The sequence below is a fragment of the Pagrus major genome, chromosome 3 (genome assembly GCF_040436345.1).
Source record: "Pagrus major chromosome 3, Pma_NU_1.0".
Taxonomy (NCBI): Eukaryota; Metazoa; Chordata; class Actinopteri; order Spariformes; family Sparidae; genus Pagrus; species Pagrus major.
Window position 1 is genome coordinate 13,112,377 of NC_133217.1, and position 14,061 is coordinate 13,126,437.

General features: G+C 41.5%; 1 protein-coding gene across 1 annotated transcript in view; it reads left to right on the forward strand.

The window, feature by feature from the left end:
- adgrb2 (adhesion G protein-coupled receptor B2) overlaps positions 1-14,061 on the forward strand; it is a 147,135-nt gene that overhangs the window by 82,468 nt on the left and 50,606 nt on the right. Inside the window, exon 16 of the mRNA XM_073463201.1 lies at positions 6,135-6,261. Coding sequence (XP_073319302.1) covers positions 6,135-6,261 — 127 coding nt within the window. The remainder of the gene's footprint in view (positions 1-6,134; positions 6,262-14,061) is intronic.

Consider the following 14,061-nt stretch of genomic DNA (forward strand, 5'->3'; position numbering starts at 1 on the left):
GCTTGTCTGTGCCTCTGACCACAGATGACACAAATTTGGGTGCGCATTTTTGCCCGAAATGAGCGATGAGAAACAGAGCAATGGACACAGGGCATGTGATTTTTTTACTGCTATACTGTAATTTTTTTTTCGTGGCTACAGTCATCTCATAAATCAGTTTTGACAATGTTTCGCCAGCAGCCAAAATTAGCTGATAAAGTTAATCCTCATTACATCAATGACAGCTATGTAGGACAATATTTTCCCATGTAAAACTGGTTTAAATGCTCAGCAGTGACGATATCAAATGTTGCCTGCAGACAGTATGTTAGCTCCTGTATCATACAGCAGGGCTTAATGTGCATCTCAGTCTGTATTCTCTGCTCCTTTACCTTCATTATGTCATATTTCCCTGCTGAAGATGAAAGGTTGCTATGGATGAAAGACACTCGCAACACGTCACAATTCAAAGTGCTAAGCAGATGGAGGGGTTGCTTTTGCGGTGACTCTACTCCCATCAGCTGCATCGAACCCTCCAGTTTTAAGAATTCAAAGCATGTTTAACCTTTTTTGTTTCTTAACAGGGTGCAATTGGCTTTCATAGCACTGCCCTTTCAGTCAAGGGTTGGTGCCAATTTATTCCCAGTAGATGTAAAAGGTCATGCTGTTGTTCAGGAAGTATTTTTCCTGTTTTTTCTGAACAGCTGCAACATCATTCTGCTATCAATTAGGGGACAAATTGGAAAGCATTGAAATATTGCTGTTATGTAGTGGTCACTGAGTGTTGAGAAACAATGCTTTAGTGCTATAGAGAACCAAAGTCACGCCTCTTCCAGTTTGCCTTATGGGACCTTATTTCAGAAATAATTTGTATGGTAGTGAATGGAGAAAGACAAATAATTTTTTCAATCCCATTTGAATTTTTTCATTAAATCACACATATGATGTTTGTCCTTTTAAAAGTTAATTCTCCAAATCAAGTCGCAGTTTGTCATTAAACGAATAATGAAATATAAGACTGGAAATACGTAATTATTAAGACTACACAGCCAACAGACACGTTAGTGACGTTGTCTCATCAAACAGTCACCAAAACCCGTTACATAAACATTGTAGAGCTGTTCCTGTATATGAACTTGTTCACAGAACTTACCAACTACCCTTTCACACAACTGCAGTTGTCAATATGACCAGATTTGTTGTGAGTTTACTGCCTTTTGTGATCCCCTGACTTTTTATCAAGGCTCACTAGTACGGACTGGCACAAAAATTTGGCGCAGGCATTCATAGTTTCCAGATGGTGCTGACATTTGCAGGTCATAAATCTCAACAACTGTTGTTTTTTGACCAAACTCCTGCCAAAAGTTCCCATCAGCCCTAGCTGTACTTTGTGTTTTGTACTAATTAGCAAATTCTGACACGCTAGCATGCCAAACTAAGACAGCGGACATGGTGAACATTCCACCTGCTAAACATCAGCGTGTTAGCATTGTGATCATGTTAGCATGATGGCATTAGCATTTAGCTCAAAGTACCTCTGTGCCTACAGTAAGTGCAGCCTCACAGAGCCACCAGTGCTTCTGCAGACTCTTGGTGAGCTTGAGTATACTGTATGTCTGGTTTTGGCTGAAGTCCATCACAGGGAACTGTGCAGTCCCTGTGTGCTCAAAGGGATATCTACCTGTCAAAACCATGCCAACTCTAACATCCATTAAACAAAACTTGATTCTTTGTTAAAGTCAAAACCAAACAACAGATGTATTGATTATGCCAATGCTAGAAAACTGGATGGTGTTCTGTATATTTACACATCTTAGCATTTGTTTGCACTCTGCCAGGTTGATATCTTTGTTGTATACATTGGGGATCCATAGCCTATAAACAACTATACCGATATGTACACCTGTTTGTGCATCTGGTACCTGTTTTCCATGATAAGAGGAGTCGGCAGAGGCTGCAGGCATATTTGAGTGCTCGAACAAAAGTGAAACAAAAGCCATGTCCTTTTAATCTTTCCTCGCCAACTAAGCCCAACTGATAATCTAATACTTCTATGAGCCCAGCGGGGCCCACAGCAGCAGTGTGTATCTGTACTTTTAGTGGATCTGCAATAACAAAGATCAGGGTTGGTTGCAAGTTCGTGGGCGAACAAAATAAAACCAAGCAGAAGTCAAAGCTGGCTTTTTGCTGAAAGGCATCAATACCAGCAATCAAATCCAGCTAAAGTAGATGAGGGTCAGCAGTCAATTCAGCTCGAAATTCAGTGGCCAAAAACAAAGAGGTCACTGGTAATGTGCATTGTGCCTGTGTGTTGGTGTGCTCTTTACTGACCCCCTGTTGTGAGCTGTCAGACAGTTCCTCATTACCTCAACTTCCTCTTCGCTGCCAGACTGGCATAGACTACTTGATGTATGTGTGTGTGTGTGTGTGTGGTTGTGTGTGTGTTGCATGTGGCTAGACCATCGCATCAGTAAATACATGACATGCATGCTTTCACATGTGCATCTACCATACTATGATTAATGCATAAATCAGTATGCAACATTTCCCTCTTTAACACACAATAATTAATGCATGTGTAGACAACGTCCATATGGCTGTGTCTTACTTGTGTGAATGAAATCATTTGTAAATACTTTACTTAACATCTCTCGGGGGTTCACACAGAAAACTCAGATGTTTTCTATTCATGGATGCATAAAGCGCCAGATAAATCACTGTGAGCTCAGTGGATTCTACATGTACATGTGTTTTTATTTTTAGAAATAAGAAATGTAAATGTAACCCATACACCACATCACACAATGTGCATATTTGTAAGAATTTCCTCATGAAAGCTAACAAGTGCACATATACTCTTATTTACTTTTGTCTTTCTCCCAGTTTTTCTCTCTCCGACACACACACACACACACACACACACACACACACACACACACACACACACACACACACAGAAACACAGGAAGCTGCGCACCATGTTGCTACCTGTCAAGCTGTCTCTAGGCTTCACCGCTGTGACTCGTTTTCCGATCTTCAGTCTTTGAAGTCTTTGTCACTGTGCAGATGATGATCACCGGGGAATTGTACTCACATCTCATTACTGACATTATGAATTGAGTGGAACCGTGTGCGTGTCTGGGTGAATATGTGCATGCTTTCAGATATATATGTTTGAGAATTGATGGTGATATATTCTTGTCATTTAGTGTCGCACTGATCATGTTTGAGAGGCCTGTCACAGCAGAAGTATATTTAGTCTTGAGTGATGTATTGTACTGCGCCGTGGTTAACATGTTGTCATTGATGGGTGGTTTGTGTATTATTAAGCTTTTATTTAATTGACAGCAGACGGCTGCTTTTTTATGTTTTGAAATGTTCAGTCAAGATGCCAATATGATTCAACATATATGACGTTCATTCAATTTGCTTGACTGTACTAAGCTGGCAAGCGATATCAAAACAAGATATTCTGGTTCTGCATCTAACCTTCAAAGTAAAAGCACAAAAGCTGCAAAAGCTTGAAATACATTTTAGCTTGTTTGTATTTTACTGGTTTACAAAAAGGAAGTGCTTTGTGCACACTTAAAAATACTGGGAAATTGACAGAGTGTGGGGTCTATATGGCACCGACACAATACTAGGTTCATTTTACCCTGTACCAATGGGTACAATGAGTACTATCCAATTTTTTTTTCATCCAGTAACCCAACAATTATGTAAAAATAAAACCAACACTGGGACAAAACTGGGTTGAACGTGTTGAATCTGTGCTATATTGACCCAACACAGTGTGTGAGATGAGCATGGTATATTTGCACAGCATACACCATAGATTATAGTCAGAAAAAATAAACATTTGCAAGGAAAGGCCTCAATTACAGAAATGTATTTGTTGAGCCTATGTTTTATGCCCGATTTGATGCATGATAATGATAAAAAATGCCATAATACGTGATATTTTTACCTGTATGGTCTCTCCATATTTCAGGTGCACATAATAGTTAGACGCCTGAGTGCCCCTAACATAGAGCATCTCAAGGAGTTTTTATTACATTTAGGTTATACATGGAAGAAGGGTATCTTGGAATTCATCCTTTTAGACGTTAAACTATCTGTTATTTCTCTAAGGGCAAGGTAACATCCAAAATGTCCCTTAAGATAAATACAACAAGCAACAAGCCAGCTTATCTCTTCTCATAAAGTGGAACTGCCACCAAAGCCTTCCCTCGAGATGTACAGGATGTTCAGATTTACAATATTGCCAGTCGAAGTCCATATATTTTCATTTTATTGAATGATTTCAAGATTACAAGTCTTATGCAAATCCTCATGTGTTGAAGCCTGTACGTAACCAAGACTTTATTAAATTTTCTCTCCATCCTCTATTGAGGGTAATCATTGCTATTAGCTGCAGAGGAGGTAATTTCGTCTCTACTAAAGCATTAATGGTGGAAGAATAGTGCACACCGTGCTGTCTGCAGTATGATTACATTTCATCTTTTCTGCTCCACAAATCTTTTTTTAGGAAAGAACAAGATGAACTAATACGATGGTGTATTCGGTGTATGAAAAAACATTAACAAATAACTTTTTTTGTTTCTCAACAAATGTTCTTCTCCTCAGCATAAATGCAATTCTTGATTATCGCTGGTCGTTTGATGACATGAGAAGGATCTAGTCTATCATGGTTCTCCTTCTACACACACCACAGTCACCACACGGGTTTTCATTACCTTAAAGCAAAGTTTTTCCCGGAGATCCCCATTTTCCCATGTACAAAGAGCAGCAGCTAATGCAATTATGCAGCAATAGTGCCATGACTGTTTTTTTCTTCCATTCATTTGGACTAAGGGCATTGAACTGAAATCAAACCAGAGTTTTTCAACCAAGTTGAAATGCCTCATCCCTGACAAAAACATTTTTTTTTCCAACTGAAAAGGTTATATTTTTGAAAGATATTTTTTCAGATGAGCTCTATTCAGACCTTCCAAACCATGCTTTTTATAGAAAAAGAAAGAGCCCTGAAAACATCACTTCATGTATCAAGTATTTCATACAAAAACAACAATAGAGCTGAAGAGTTTCCACTCAAAAACCCGGTTGACCAAACAACCTACAAATAACATCATGTCTTTATAAAATGTTGCTAAATCCTGATTTGCACATTCCTATCATTGCCTGGATGTCATGACTACTTAAATATTTAAGTTAACTCACAAAAAAAAAAGAAATTAAGAAAAATCCCTCATGTGAAATATCCCAAAAGTGCCTTCATGTTGGATTGTACAGCTTTTCTGAGAAGTATATTTTCCTGCTGCTTCTTTACCCATCAGTCATGAAGTTGACCTTCTGGACCCCATCAGAAGATGTCTGTAGCTGCTCTCCTGTTGTCTATAATGTTTCCACCTGTCTCTGGTGGCTAGAATAGAGGTATATCCAGGGTTAAACATGAGGTTAATGTGTAGTGTGAGCTGCCACAGTAATTAGCTCAGTTAGAATCCCATTGATCGACGGCCACGCTCAACCTTCTATTGAGGGCATTTAAAGGGAAGTGCAGAGGGGAAGAGGAGAAAGATGTAGGGCAATATATAGTGAAAGCCCTATTGTATGAGATTCTGGGCACTCCGATCCGTGGTAACGTGTTGCGTGTCAAAGCCAATGACCATTTAGTGCTGAATAATCCCCATCCACCATTTAAGCCGCACTGGTCTTTGTTAACTGTTAGCTGATGCAAACCCTTTTCATTTGTCCTCGAGGCTTCAGGTCTCTCAGGGTATTCTTCCAAGAAAAGAGTGATAGAACACAAAGAAGAAAAGAAAGAACAAAGATGAGAAAGAAAGCATTTAGGCTGCTAAACACGGACTCCAGAACAAGTGGGGTGACATTGGCTTCTAATGCCAGCAGGGTAAAAGAGCCTGTCAATGTGTGTGAGTGGTGATCACTGCATATTAAACCTATAGAGTGATTGGTTGAACTTGGTGAACTTGACAGTGGTGAAAGTCTCCCCTCTGAAACTTTCTGTCCCTCTTTCAACTCCCCTCCTCTTTGAGTTGGAACTTCCTATAGGCATGTTTAGTCATGTGACAGTTTTGTTGGTGTCTGTCTGTCTCACAGTCACTGCTTGTGTCCCCTGTGCTTCTCCCCACCTCCAGGGAAGCTGGCGCGGAAAACTGGGGCACAGAAGGCTGCCAAACGCTCGCGTCAACCACTGTCCACACCAAATGCCTGTGCAGCAGGATATCCACCTACGCCGTGTTAGCGCAGCAAGCTAAAGACCCGGTGAGTCACTAATGCACAGCCTGATGTACTCTGTGGGACTTGGGGGGATAACGAGGAAACTACTACCAGGGGCCAGGTCAGTGAGCTGATGAGTAACCGTAGCATGAATTCCGATGGCGTCCCTATTTGGTTGGATGTTATTGGAAAAGACTTCAGGCTGGTAAAGCTCTCATTATTTGTCTTTGTAGAAAGATGTGGATGGACAAAGCTATTGATAAGAAGAAAAGGGGTTCAGAATGAGCAATTTTCTACCATGTCATGATCAGTGTGTCTAATTATATGTTGCCCGGCCGCCACTCTCCGCGTGATTTGGGCTTAAACCTAGGTTGTTCAACGAGCTACTGGGAGAGAGAGGAGGTGTCGAGAGGAAGATTTTTATTGTGTCTGTGTGTGATTTTGCCTGCAGCATGTAACCTGCGCTTCTATAAATAGTACGCGTGGCTTGAAGTGTGTGTTTGACATGATTAAAGAAGGCTTTGGAGCAGTTCAGGGTAATGTCTCTTCCGGTACGTTGACCCATACTCCTGTACTGCGCTAACGGACAATCCAAAGACCAGACAGCTGTTAGTTCAATGTCCTGTCATGGCCACCCTCTTCATCCATTTTTTTAATTGCACCATATCGCCACCCCATTTATGTCACACCTTCCTTCTAACCCAATTTATTATTTACTCCTTTCCCTTTCCAACCATATTTTCTATTTATTCGTCTCTTCATCATCTTACCCTCTTGTCCTTCTTCACCCCCAACTTTTGTCACCCTCCTTTTCACCTTGTTGACACTTTCGGTTGTTGTTCTCACTTTACGCAACAGCTCTTTGTCACAAAATGTTCCCTTTAGCTTTGGCTCCATGCTTGCTCGCCCCTAATGCCCACAAGGATAGTGGCTACATTAGATAATCAGGGAGTGAAAAGGAGACAGAGTTCAGTTACATTTGTTCTAACACAGAGAGTCTATGGGAGATCTCTTGAAATTGTTTCTCTCTTAATGGCAAGGGTTAGAAAATGGAGCCAGCAAAGCAGATCCTTAGTAAGCACTTGGGGGGGAGTCCAGGTGTTTCAGAAATGGAAAGTGATTGTGACGAATGGAGGATTTTGGGAAGGAAATGTTCAACGAAACAGAAAAGGCAGTCTGGTCTCAGCTGGCAGGCAGAACTAACAGAGAGGGAGAGTGAGAGAGACAGAGCGATGGAGAGGAGATGTTGTCTGCTCTAAGTAATAATGCATTAGCAACCAGTGTCGCTGAGATAAAGAGCTCCGGGGCTTATTTGGACATCTATCCCTGTGTAACCTTTTCATTGTAAGACATTGCCTCCATATAGCACCCACTGGTACTGTGATTTTACACACAGGGGTTTCAGAACACATTATTGTTGAAGAATGTCCCTCACACTCTGCATCAAACTTGAAAAAAGATATTTCAGAGAGGTGTACTATGGCTTGGTTAGCGCTGTTATCTTACAGCTTGTTGTGTTAAGTCCTCTGCGTGCCTGTTTATGCTTTTGTCAGGTGGACAGGCGTCTCTTATAGATTGATGATGTGAGATTTGATCATTTCACTTTTTTTTTAACTTGTAGTTTATGGACATTTGTGGGTAAAAAAGGCTCAGATGTAGTGAGCAACTACAATTAAATATCCCATAGCTCTAATAAGATTTGTGTTAAAACGTATATTCCCTCCTTTCTTGCAAACATGTAGTACAACTTACATTTGGTTGCCCTTCTCTGAAACCACCATCCACGGCTCTACAAACTACAATAACCATGAGCCTCAGCTGCCATTGCTATGGAGAAGAACGCAGACATGATAAATTAGAGCTGTAACAAATGTAAAACGTTTCCATCTTGCAGCTAGTAACAAAACATGGCATCATAGTTGCCAATTTTATTCAGATTTCCAAAGTGAACCCATTGAAGCTACAGATGGTTTTATCAGTTTCCTTCAACAATTATGTTTTGCAACTTAGGAGTCTTAGTTATCGTCTTATTTTATCCCCCTTCAAATAAGCCGGGCACTAAATCGAAAGTAAGCCGGCTCAGTCAGCAATCCATGTATTTTCATAGTCAGGAAGTCGAGCTTTTTTGGCTTCAAAACACCACTGAGCAGCTTTCATAGGAATGAACGGGGCTCCACCTCCAACACTGTGTCCAGTAACAAAATGTCCTTGGATAGATGCATCCCAAATTCCTTCTTTATTTACGTGCCACCCCCAGATGTTGATAACTTGTCATCACTTTGTGCGGGGGAATTTAGCGTGTTCACATGTTTAGATCAAAGCCGAGATGAGCCGAGGTGAAAAAAACCCGGGTCTGCTGTAGAGTCAATTGACCAGGGTGTAGATGCAGAGTTTACACATTCCCATTGCACACAAAATCCTGATTAGCGGGTTTAACTGCGATTTTTGACCAGTGGAAAAGGGGTATAAGCCATTAACATTGTCTAGAGAGAATGAATGAGAGTTCCACTTTCAGAGGCAAGGGCACCAGAAATAGCTCCACTAACTTCACAGGAGCCAGTCTTTCTTCATGTGCTTGTTTTCTTTTAGTATTATCTCAAAGTTCCCTTTGATTGGTTTGGAAGTACTTGAACAGGCAGCGTGCAAAGCACATGAATATCCACATGCAAATCCTGCATGTGCAGTACAACTACCTTATGTTTCAAACTTAAGCTTGTCCCTTTCGCAATCATGAGATCAGGGGTTTCATTTGGGAGTGTTGCATAATACCTCTTAGGTTGTCTCCTTTCCTAAGTGTTGGACTAAGACTTTCACAGTGGTTTCTGTCATAATACAGCACATGTACACTTCAAGTAACGAAGGTTATGCTTCGTTCACATCATCATTGTTTAACATTACTTAACAGCCTTAGTTTCAACAAAAAGAAAGGGGAAGACAAGAATGGACAGAAGATGAGAATGTTGTTTGTCCTCGAATATGGTGGAAGTACATGATACAAAGTAAATTTAATCCCAGCCATAAAAAATACACAAAAGCAGAAGACGTGGTGCGAGGTGGCTGACAAAATCAATGCGAGACATTTTGCCGTGAACCAAATCATAGCTGAAGCGAGGAGGATGTCGACAGGAGTTGACAGAAGCCGGTCAATGAAACAACGTGGCTAACATTAAGAGTTACGATAACGTTTGGCTCGTATACTCTCCAACAAGTTTCACATCGCTTTTAGCCTTCTGTGGGTTTCCCCTGCCTTTAGCCATTGTCTTATGTTCCACCGATTATTTCACTTACAAGAGACCCGTTTGGGTCCTCTGAAGTTTTCAGACGAAATGGTTATTAAGGAACTTCTTGCAAAGCGCAAGGGGATATTTAAGTAGAGTTTAAAGGTGTTTCCCTTACGACATCCGAAGGACATCCTTATAGGGATTTTATGCAGCTCATTTTTTCTAAGGCATGCTTGGATGAAAATTAGAGGACAGCCTAAGCACAGGTTTTATGCAACAGGGCTCAGGTGTTGAGTGCAAAGAAATTGAAGCTGCTTTCAAGGACTCGCAACAAATTGAGCTTAAAACGCTGTAACCTTTTCGGAACGACATAAAGAATTATATTTTTAAAAGGGAACATTTTACAGTGTCTGAGTCCTTGTGAAACAGAAAGGACTTGAATGGTGTTGAACAGTTCACAGAGCAGAGATGTACTGTACAATTAAATTTTTAAAAAACGGGATTACATCAGGTCATCGGCCAAGTGACTGCCTTGATCCTTCACTTGGATTGAACCAGTTATTTAAGCAGTCCAAACTTGATGTTGCACCTTGCTTCTGAAACCTCAAATATTCAGTCTGCTTGTATCGTATGAGTTACTAGTTCGTTGGCTTTGGCTCTCCTCCTCCCCTGGTTCACCCCCCTCCCTTTCTTTCTGTGTAAAGAGGGTCAAAATGAGGCAATGGCCTTCAGGTGAGTAACTGCAGTTATTCATTATTTTGTCCCCCCCCCCTTTTTGAATTACTTCACAGGGGTCTGAGAGCTATTACAGGATCCGGGCAAACATTAATTCCCATTATATGGAAAACCTCTGTGGCTGTGACCTGTAAGCTCAGTGGGTCACTCCAGCCGCTACAGTATTTCTGCTTCATGTGACTCCTCTTCCAACTGAACACTATTGACTTTTCCCTCGCCACAGCTAGCAGGTCGGCCGGGTTGAGTGAAAGAGGACTAGGAGGGAAAAAGGCATTGACTTTAGTGACATTTGTTATATCTGTGAAGGGTGTGTTAGTCATTAGTGATTCATCGTTCAGCCCCGGGTACCACCATTAAACCCGGTGCTGAGGACCGGAAGGTATGGGTCAGTGTATTTGTGTCCATGGCTCTCAGTCAGGAGCTGTTGTGGCCAGTGCTGAGTGCACTTTGTCGCTTCAGGGCCCTCCAGAGTTAGCTTTTTATTCCAGTGGAGATTGGATTGTATGGAAGGAGAGGGGGGGCGACAGATTGAATTTGGCAACACATAAAAAACTGACTCACACGAACCCAGACATGCAAACACAGACAACTAGGTATCACACTTTTATGCACCCTCACACACACAAGCACGCACGCACAAAAATGCACATGTAGACACCCGTACACACATTCATACACTGTGTCCAGGCTGTGTGGCTGTTGGAGCAGAGCTGAGTATCAGCAGCCCAGCTCTGACAGCTTATCCTGGGCCACGGCGCTAGGGACAAGGGGGGTTGAGGATTAACCTCCATGTTTAATAGAAAAGGGAGGGAGGGAGGGGGGAGAGAAAGAGATGGAGGGATTTAGAAGCAGTGCTGCCATTACAGGCCGTTTACAGTGGAGCGAGGGATAGCCAGTTAATCCTGTTTACTTTCTATAGCCTCTGAGATTTCCGTGTGTGTATGGGTGAGTATACCGCTGTGTGTGTGCGTGTGTGTTTGTGTGTGTGTATCTACAGAGAGACCTTCCCTATCAGACATAAGACAGAGGTTGCTGCCTTAGAGAAACGGAGAGAGAGAGGGAGTTGATTGAGTGAGGTCATGAAGCCATACAATAAACCAAGCCACTTAATTCCCAGAATGACTGCAGTGGGAATACAAACCCCCTTCAGATATGTCTGGACTCATTGCCTTCACAGTGGGATCATGGGATTTGGAGCTGAAGGAGGTATTGGCTTTATAAAAGTCAGTTTAACATTTTGTGCCTCAAGTTAATCAAGTGAGTTATACCTCTCCGCTGCAGTTTTGTCAGCACATAAGGTTGCTCTCGGAGTTGACACGGAAATTGATTACAGTTTGAGTGCCTCTCCCAAACTTGTTTTTCATAGCTACAGTTGGATTCACAGCTTGCGCTCGCCTAAGCAGGTAACCAGGAACGCGAGAGTGAAAAGGTCAGTGGTTCAAACAACACCTGAGACCTTGATCCAGTCAGTGTGGATGAGTACACAAACAACACACACATCGGCTAGCAGGCACGGAGAAGAGGGGGCTTGTGTTCTGTGTTCCTGTAACTCATTTATAAGCCAATTATTGCATCAACGCAATTCTCTCAGAAGAAATATATGCAAAGTGATCTCACTTCTGCTGTGAAGGATGTCTCTTTTACCTGCTTTTGGCCCGATTGTTCTCACGATATGGTTGGATCTAATTGAGAAGAATCGAGTGTTCCCCTTTGCCATCATTAATGACTCACAGGTATCTAATCAGAACAGAAAAATATCACAGCCGAGTCTATTATTTAGACCGTTAATGGCTAAAATGCCCATGGAAGGACGGCAGGGATGATGGCAGCTCATATTTTAACTTATTACAACTCAACTGGAGACGATGTTGAGAAAGCAAACAAGGCCAGCTCGAGATGAAGCGGGACTACAAGGTTACAGTATGCAAATATCGTGAGCTTGTCAACCGTAATTAAAAGATGAGCGTTGCTAAAAATTTATGAGGGACTCTGCATGGAATTGCATTAGAATCCTTGAGCCTCTTGTCGCATTAATTGAAGGTGAGTTAGTGACAAGGGAGATGATGAGAAAGTAAACAGGTGTCATGATTCAGCTTCTATGCCTCAAGATGCATAATGACTGAGAGTGGGTGTAGTGAGGACAGATTTACTCACTAATTAGCTATAAAACTGTAGTATACTTTGATGCACCTTGATCCCTTGTAGTTGTAGTTGCTTGCTTTCATTTATATATATATATATATATATATATATATATATATATATATATATATATATATATATATATACATGCAATAGTAAGTAAAAAAATAACAGACTACAAGGCCAGCACTTGATATGACGGCTTTACATTTTAAGTCACTATGTCAGCCCTCCTAGGTTGCAACACACTGACAGGAGACTTATGGTTTGTCATGAGGCCACTGACGCTGGAGTCTGTCAAGTTGAACCCTCGGGGGTCTGCTGGATTGATTCAGTTGAAACACATCACAGGCAATATTTACCTAGTGCCATGACAGCAAAACAGGCAACTGAATAGCAGGAATGCTGGATTAGCAAGATACAGAGTTTTACATCTCTGCACTGGCATAGTCGGCTTGTGTGTACCGGTGTGTACTAGCACAAGAATTATTCAGCATTTCATAAGGGTGCATGGCATTTTTACAGCCTACATTTGACGATGAGATATACACTGGAAAATAAGGCCATACTACCTGAGTGATGATTGCTTACCATAAATACAAGGACAAAATACAAACAGCAGAAAAACGCCAAATTTATCGTTCATGCCTGAAACGACCAAGAGTGTTTACCTTTCTCTGACGAGGACCTGTTGTGGTTGTGCAATTTATGAGTGTTCTCTTTTAAAAGCAAAAGCGGAAGTAACGTGATGTTATTAGACACACATTTTGCACAAAACCTCTGAGGGAAGAGGTTGGTGTGGATGGATGCATCACAATCATGCCACTTTGACAGGCCTTCGCGTTCGAGCTGCAAACACAACACTTACTGGAAGTTAAGCTGATGCGACAGTTGTGTCAGCTTACATTTTATTATTCACATATTTAGCGGGTATAAAGCGATATTAGCTTTTATTCATAGCTTTGTTTCTTGCAGCTGATGTATATAGGTCTAATTGTTGCCTTTCTTTTAGCTTTGGTCAACACCAACCAAATCTGGCTCCAGTAGCTACTTGCTCACTTTCTCTGTCTGCTGTTTGGTGCTGCACAGGTGGCATACCGTTGAGTTTTTTTCAGAGCTTCTCCAAAAAACAGCTGCTTGCTGTGTCCATAAACAGCAGCGACGAGAGCAGTGAGAGTGAACCAAAGCAGTAAAGCTGTGGGCCGCAAAACCACAATAATGGGGTGCAACCCTCCGTAGAGCTGAAAGGAACTCCAAAATAGAGTGATAATTAAGCTACCTGTAGTGTTTGTCGAGCAGATCCTTTGACATACCATAGGTGGTCATATGAGAAATGTTAATATACAATATATTGATTATACCAGCTTTAAGTAGTTTCTAATTTGTCCACAACTTTAGCATGACCAGACAGCTGCAATATAAATGGCAACCCCATCAGCTTTATCAGTGCTTTCTGTTTAGTATTAGCATTAATGTTAGCAGGCTCACATGCCTAAGACGGTGAAAACGAAATGCATTAGATCTGCTTAACATCTGAATGTCATTGTGACCATGCTAGCACGCAGATGTTATCATAAAGCTTAAAGCACCGAGATGCCTAAGCTCAGCCTCACAGAGCTGCTAGCATGGAGGTAGACTGTTTACAAAGTGGCCCGAGTTGATCAACCGAACCTTCACACAATATGAATCAGTTCCATATCAGTCAGACACCATCTTTGCTTTTGCTTTTACAGGATGTCACAAGAGA